General features: G+C 37.6%; 1 protein-coding gene across 1 annotated transcript; it reads left to right on the top strand.

Moving 5' to 3' along the window:
- Positions 1 to 755: 755 nt before the first annotated feature.
- On the top strand, positions 756 to 5,803 carry PSMA2 (proteasome 20S subunit alpha 2). The gene is made up of 8 exons (XM_005425702.1): positions 756 to 772; positions 1,499 to 1,575; positions 2,115 to 2,247; positions 2,626 to 2,748; positions 3,093 to 3,174; positions 4,267 to 4,340; positions 4,786 to 4,843; positions 4,921 to 5,803. Exons 1-8 carry the CDS (start codon positions 756 to 758, stop codon positions 5,035 to 5,037), a joined length of 681 nt encoding a protein of 226 aa, XP_005425759.1. The 3' UTR covers positions 5,038 to 5,803.
- Positions 5,804 to 7,243: the final 1,440 nt, after the last annotated feature.

Below are 7,243 nucleotides of genomic sequence, written 5' to 3'. Positions count from 1 at the left end.
GGGGAGAGCGGCGGGGCCCGTCGCCCGAGGGGGACACGCAGCTCCCCAGAGCCTTCCTCAAGGGCGGCGGGGAGGGTCCTGGTGTCTGTCGCTGGCCTCGGGCCCCGGTGCGGACGCCGCTTGTGTCTCCTCGTTGCTGTGAGACAGAGCTGCTGTAGGACCACGTTAAGGTCTGTCTGGACACTGGCGGTGCCTTACAGCGAGTGCTTGGCTTAGCAAATTCGGGGGCACCGCACACACAGTATAGGCTGGGGAATAACTGTGATTCTGAGCAAATTGGAAATGTGTGATGACAGCTAAGCTTCAGATGTGGGAATGAGTGAAGCAGATGAGTTTGAAAATAGTTTGTGTTCCTTCCTGCTACGCTTGGCAGTGGCTGCTCTCCTTGCATTTGGTGTTGTTCACAGCCTGAACGTGGAATGATGGCATGCACAGAGTGAATATGCCATGGAGTGGTGTCTGTTGGGGTGTTGCTCTAATATCTAGACTGAAGATTAATTCAGAGTAAAGGGAATTGCCTTCCATTCATTTTTTTAACTATTAAGGTATTCAGACTTATGTTGCATATAGAAAAAAAAATTGGACACAAGAACCTTTATGCTGCTCGTGGGGAAGTGTCCCCTTAATCTCAGCAGAGAGTCACGCTGTGTAATTGCAAAAGGGATTGCTAAAGGCTTGTTGCAGTTGAGCAAATGAAGCAGTTTGTAACCTAAAATGATGAAAAGAATGTTCTTAATGGATGGGAGCAGCCTAACATGCTTGCTCTGCTCAAGTAGATTGAATTCTTTATTAGCTTTCAGAAATGGTTTCCTAAGGGAGTCACAAACTTTTTGTATTTTACAGAAGCACTGTGTGCTTGGAATGATTGTTCTGATTTGTTATAGTTTGTAGTGGAAAAGCTGGAATTACTACTTTGTCACCCTTACACCCTGTTTCCTCAGTGACTACACTGATTGATTATTGCTTGCTTTGTTTTCTTCATCTAAGCACTGAGTTACATAATATCCCATTTTACTTCTGCAACTATTAAAGCAGCAGTGTCTGAAATACAGCCTGGAGTAGAGAACAGATCCACTTGCAAAATCACTTGTCCAGTGCGTGCTGCCTCTGGTGTCCTTTTTACTGGGCATGCAGAATGGACCCGTCCACTCCCCTCATTCTGAATAAGTTACTTTGTAACTTATTTTGCTTGACACCTGCAGCTCCGTTCTGATGATTCTGCATCTGTTACCAGAATAACGGAGGCAGATCCTTAAAACAAAATGCAGGAATACCTGGGGATGGAATGGGAGTTGTTGCTATCTTGTGCCACTGATCATGTGTGCTTGTCAGTCAAAAAGCTTAGCTGTGTTTTGCTGGTTCCTTTCAGCAGTGAACATCAGTGCCTTGAAAGCTTTTGGAAATCACACATACAGTGTAATTGCAATAGAAAGTCATGACACACCCTGCAGATTTTTCCCAGTTAGTGAAAAACTTTATTTTGTATCTTCCTTTCTAGTCCTTCTGGAAAGCTTGTTCAGATTGAATATGCTTTGGCTGCAGTAGCTGCAGGAGCTCCATCAGTTGGGATTAAAGGTATGTCCTCAAAATACTGGTGGAATTGGGATTTTGTCTGGTTTTTTTGGGAGAACTAAACCAGTTTGGATCATGTACTGGGTCTTTTGTATTGGATCCTTCTTCATCTTTCTTTCTGTTATATATTTTGTTACTCTTTCAGTGGATTTCCACCTGTTTTAATAAGTTTTATAGTTCCTGGGGTTCTTTTTTTTGGGTGATTTTGGAGACATTCAGCTGGTAGAAGTAGATGTTTGATTTTGGGTTTTTTTTGAGTGTTCCAGTCCTTATATATAGAAATAACACACACAAAAAAAAGCTAGTTTGATTGCTCAGTTATTAATGTTATAGGGAATCTTTAGAATGGGATTATGGGAGCTGTATGGTTATTTAAAAAAAGAAACAATGTGTTGGGTGTTTTCATCAAAGTATCTCTCTTTAACCTGATTGTAAGCTTGAATGGCTTTTAAAAAGAGATGAAGAAATTTTTACAGTTTAATAAGCTCAGTCTGTGTTTTGACTGCTAATTTTAATTTAATTTTTAAATATTTATTTTCCAGCTGCAAATGGAGTGGTGTTGGCAACTGAGAAGAAGCAGAAATCCATTCTTTATGATGAAAGGAGTGTCCACAAAGTAGAACCAATTACCAAACATATAGGTTTAGTGTACAGTGGTATGGGTCCAGATTACAGGTACTAAAGCATTCTGTTTGATCACCATTTAGATGCATATTCATACAAGAAGTTTTAGTAATAGGTAGCAATTAGCTGTTTCTTTCTAAGTGTATGTCATAATATTATATTGCACTGTAAATGACATTCACTTGAAGTTTTTCTTAATATATTCATTAACTTGTCAAATAACCTTGAATCCAAAGAATAAAAGCAGTGTAATTCAACCTTACTTTAAATATTTCAGCAATTACTTGGTTGATAAAATAACTCAGCACAGCCTTGTGTTCTTACATTGACGTTATGCTAGATGTAGAACTCCTGAATAGATATTTATTATTATGAGTTTTCAGTTCTAGTTGGAATTTTTTTTACATAGTACTTTGTCTTTGTTTTCAGAGTACTTGTGCACAGAGCTCGGAAGCTGGCCCAGCAGTATTACTTGGTTTATCATGAGCCCATTCCAACAGCTCAGCTAGTACAGAGAATTGCCTCTGTGATGCAGGAGTACACACAGTCTGGGTACGTGCTGGGATTGCAGAGCTGCTTGGAAAGATTGTGGTGTTTAAATGTATTGAGTAACAGTGACCCACTGATTGGGGGTTTTGTGGAAAAGGCAGTTTTTCAGTGGAGAATGTGCACAGAAAGTGTGCCAGTAGGAGGAGCACTGACTGGCAGTGGGTGAGAATGGGTCTCCATATCTTGCACAAAAACATGTCAGCCAAGGCAGGGCACTTTTGGTTTTGTTCTGTTGGTTAATTCGTCCTCATTACAGCCCTGGTCTGGGGAGAAGAGAAATATATCCAAAATAATTGGTCACCTTTGACTTTCACTGGATAATTCATTCCGGTTTTGTTTGCCTGTAGTGGTGTTCGTCCCTTTGGTGTATCACTGCTAATATGTGGCTGGAATGAAGGGCGGCCGTATTTATTTCAGTCGGATCCGTCTGTAAGTATCTTACACTTATAAGTTCTGCTGCTCTGATAAAACATGTGAAACCTTGCATGTGCTCATGAAATGCTTTCTGTGATGAGAATAATAATACAGAGCTAGAATGAAAGTTAACTTCAGAGTCAAAATGGGTCATTTCAGTAGGTGCTTGGAGCAAGCCTGCATCATTCTGTGCCTACATGTTTCTGTACTGCTTTGAGGGATGGCAGTTGTTTCTGAGGGCGGTCATCCCTTTTCATACCTTCCCACCTAGTTGGTAGTGCTAGCTAAAATGGTGTTCTGTAACAGCTACTAGGAAAAAATAAATTCACTGTTTATACTGCTCCAAACTGGATGGAAGTTAGGCCAAAACCTGTAGCACTGTGAGATGTAGTGCACATGCTGTGGTATTTAATGACAGTGGTCAATTTAAGTGAGTTTATTTGCTTGGTTTGCAGTGCACTTCAGAAAACCTACCCTTTGATGCATGTATGAGGTGCAGTGCTTCAGATGAAAAAATGAGGTCGTTGTAGTGATCATTGCAACTTCTTGTGGTTTGAATTACCTGATGCTTCAGTGTAAAAAGCAAAATGCAGATGCCTTGTTTAAGGCAGTTTGATGGAGGCATAGAACTGCTGCTGGTCTTCATGCCAGAGGAGGGAATAGAAGCAATGACTAAATATGTTGGTCGTGGTGAACATAAATCAGATGGCTGATTTGCAACAAGTCACTTACATTACTTTATCTTCAAAAAGAAGAATATGTGGGGTGAGCCTCAGTAAGGATTTGAGTGTACACTTTCTCAAAGGCAAATGAACGATTTCTGGTTAAGGAATCCCAAATCCAAACTATGCTAATGACTTACTAAATGCATCTTTCAAAGTAGCGAGAGCATGAAAATAGGTGGGGTGCAATACATATCTTGTACAGTTTCACAGCATATGTTCCCATATAAAATTAGTCTCAATATGATCCAAAATTGTCTCCTATAGTCTCAGACCACTTAGTATCTTACTAATTGCTGCTGTTCTTTTTTACCAAGTAACTGAATACACAGTCTTTCACTAAGTTACACAAAACAATTCAATCAATAGATTATTGCTTTTACAGGGAGCTTATTTTGCCTGGAAAGCAACAGCAATGGGAAAAAATTACGTCAATGGGAAAACATTTCTTGAGAAAAGGTAATGTATTTGATACTTCTCTGAAGGATACTGTGTTTTGTTCAGGTTCCATATAAAATAGCCAGATTTAAAAAATGTACACTTTTTAAATTGTAAGAACAAAGTTTTAAAATACTTAAGGTGTGATGCTTCCAGTGTACTTGTTTACAAGTGCACAGGAAGTTTGGTTTATTAAAACTCCAAGTTTTGTGTTTATGTAGAGTTACTTGAGTGCAGTAAACATTATATTCAGCATATTTGCAGCAATGTTTTATACAGTGTCAGTAGGAACAGTAGGGATTTTTAAAAAAAATTATAACTTTGACTATTAATGCCACTATGCTTACAAATAATATTTCTATGAGAAACAGATTTTAGTAGTTTTGGGGATTTTAGAGACTCCAGGATTATTAAAATTTGTAAAGATTTTTGTCCTGTGCTGAAATAAATGAATGTCTGTTTACAGATACAATGAAGATTTGGAGCTTGAAGATGCCATTCATACAGCTATCTTAACACTAAAGGTTAGCAAAGCATTTGAGAAAGAAGTTTCTTATGTTTTCACTGACATGATTCACTGAACTGTATTTTTTTTTAATAGGAGAGCTTTGAAGGGCAAATGACAGAAGACAACATTGAAGTTGGCATCTGTAATGAAGCTGGTTTTAGGAGGCTCACTCCAACTGAGGTTAAGGACTACTTGGCTGCAATAGCCTAGTAGAAACCGAGCTAGACTGTGGTTCACACAAAGGTCTTTTTAATTTTGGCTACTTAAATGTTTTTCTTTGCAGTTTTTGCATACTTATTTCTACATGGTTTGTCTGAGAGATTTTTTAAACATCATGGATGCAAATACAACGGTCCTTGATATTGTAATACTTGGAATCTTGTTAAAGATAATTCTTTCCCTTGATACACAAAATACTGTACAAAATGTAAAGTTATAGTGACAGCTTGAAAAAGGCTAAAGAATAAAATCAGAGGCCATTGTTTTGGGGGAAGGTGTCTGTGTGTCTTTTCAATCCTAGCCTGTTTATCTACATAAAACTTAGATTTCAGTATCCTTATTGCTGAGGAAACAGTTTTTCATATACAGCCATGGTGAACTTATGTTCAGCCTTCTTTTAAAAAATTTAAATGTTGAGTGATAGGGTAATTTTTTCATTTAGGAATATTGTTTAAATGTTAATTAACCTCCAGAAATATTTTTATGGGATGCACAAGATCATGTACTTTCACAAAGGAGCCAGAAAGTCTTCAATTTCACGTGTGTACTGTGATCTGATTGAGCCACTCTGCTTTTGACCATCCTGGTCTTTGTGTCCTAAGAATTTGTTTTACTTGAGTTATTTTCTTGGCCCTTGAAATTGCACCTTTACAATCTTGAAATACTGTTAGGAAAAGTAGAAACAGTAACTTAACTCTTACTGAAAACTTAATGCTTTATCACTATCAATAAAAACAATGGGATTTACAAAACAGAATGAGAGTATGCAATGTGATTACTTTATCCCTTGAATTGTGCTAAAGTGTTTTCCAACTTGCAAAATAATTCTAAAGATGTAGTGAAAGGAGCATTTAATTTGTGCACCATAACTTTTACAGATATTGTGTGGATATATCAATACATTTGTTACATGTGTAGAGTCATTCAAGTCATAAAAGCCTATATTTACCACAAAAGAAATGGGATAAATATACAGGGTTTTTTTCCAACATAAATAATCTGGTATGCAGCTATTTAAGTGACTGTTTTCAGATTTTGTATTTTTAAAGCAATCTGATTGTTAAAATGTTGATAATGAACTCAGAGCAACAGCTCAATCAGTCTGCTTGTACATAAGGCTAAGGATGTAGGGGAGCAGCCTGGCAGGTCCCACGTCAGCCAGCCATAACTAATGAAGAAAATACACAATATGAGTAGAAAATCGTGTATAAGCTGATTGACCTGTGCTTTCCCATGTCTGTCTTCTGATGGTTTTTGTTATCATCAGGTGAATAAGAATTTCTGAAGCATGCCAGAAATGAATTTTTATTTCCTAATGTCAGAAATAAAAGCTCTGTCCAAATGGTTCATTAAGAGTTCTGCCAGATCACTTTTTGAGTATTCTACTCTGAAAACCAGGCTGTACTCTGATTCTTATTCTAGAGAAAATAAAACAACTCAGATCTGAAACTGAAAGCTTTATATTGCTGCATCTTTGATGTGGAATATTTATGCACACTTAGTTTTTTTAATGCTGTATAAATATTCAAGAGTTTTCTACATGCAAAAATGTATGTAGGTACTTCAGAAATTGACTATTGACTGCAGTGGTTTAGTTGTCTCTGCTAGTAGAAACAGTTGATGAGCAAAGAACACCCTATTAAGGGTGGCTGAAACCAAAACAAGTTTCACACCGTGGTAAGCTGCTCCTTGTTGTGTGTTAAAGGATATGAGTAGGTCTCTGGTCTATTGCCTGTGGTTTTCACTTGGATAAGCCAAGCTGGTGACTGTTTTTACACCATTAAGAACTGAGTCCCAAAGCTCTCTGATAATACTTCAACCCTGCAGTGAATCAGAGTTCATGGCACTTGGTGTAGTTCGGAAAGAATATGCATACTATTTTGAATTCAGACTTTATTTAGAGTATTAGATAGTTTCCTTAGTGGTAGTCAGATAGACCTTGATACTATGCTGCTCTGATGGGGAAAGTCGTGTGGTTTTAAGTGCGGGGTTCTTTTTTTAACTGCATGTCAAGAATAGTGGCTAAATTTTATCTCCTATTTAAAGGAAAATCTTTAAACTGCAGAGAACTAAGTAACATTTTTCCATTTAAAATCAAAGGAAATAGTATTTTTAACTTGAAGATATATTTCTTAAATAAAATAATTTCAGGAGTGAGCGATACTAGTGCAGTGGACTGCCAAATTATATGGTGATT

This window comes from Geospiza fortis, unplaced genomic scaffold, assembly GCF_000277835.1.
Source record: "Geospiza fortis unplaced genomic scaffold, GeoFor_1.0 scaffold265, whole genome shotgun sequence".
In the NCBI taxonomy this organism is placed as follows: Eukaryota; Metazoa; Chordata; class Aves; order Passeriformes; family Thraupidae; genus Geospiza; species Geospiza fortis.
Note: the sequence above shows the minus strand (reverse complement) of the source record. Positions and strands in the feature narration are given on the sequence as shown.

What these genes read in the sequence shown, in the direction of transcription:
- PSMA2 (XM_005425702.1), top strand. An exon ending in GGTATGGGTCCAGATTACAG is followed by an intron (nt 2,248 to 2,625) that starts GTACTAAAGCAT and finishes CTTTGTTTTCAG; the next exon opens with AGTACTTGTGCACAGAGCTC. An exon ending in TATTTCAGTCGGATCCGTCT is followed by an intron (nt 3,175 to 4,266) that starts GTAAGTATCTTA and finishes TTGCTTTTACAG; the next exon opens with GGAGCTTATTTTGCCTGGAA.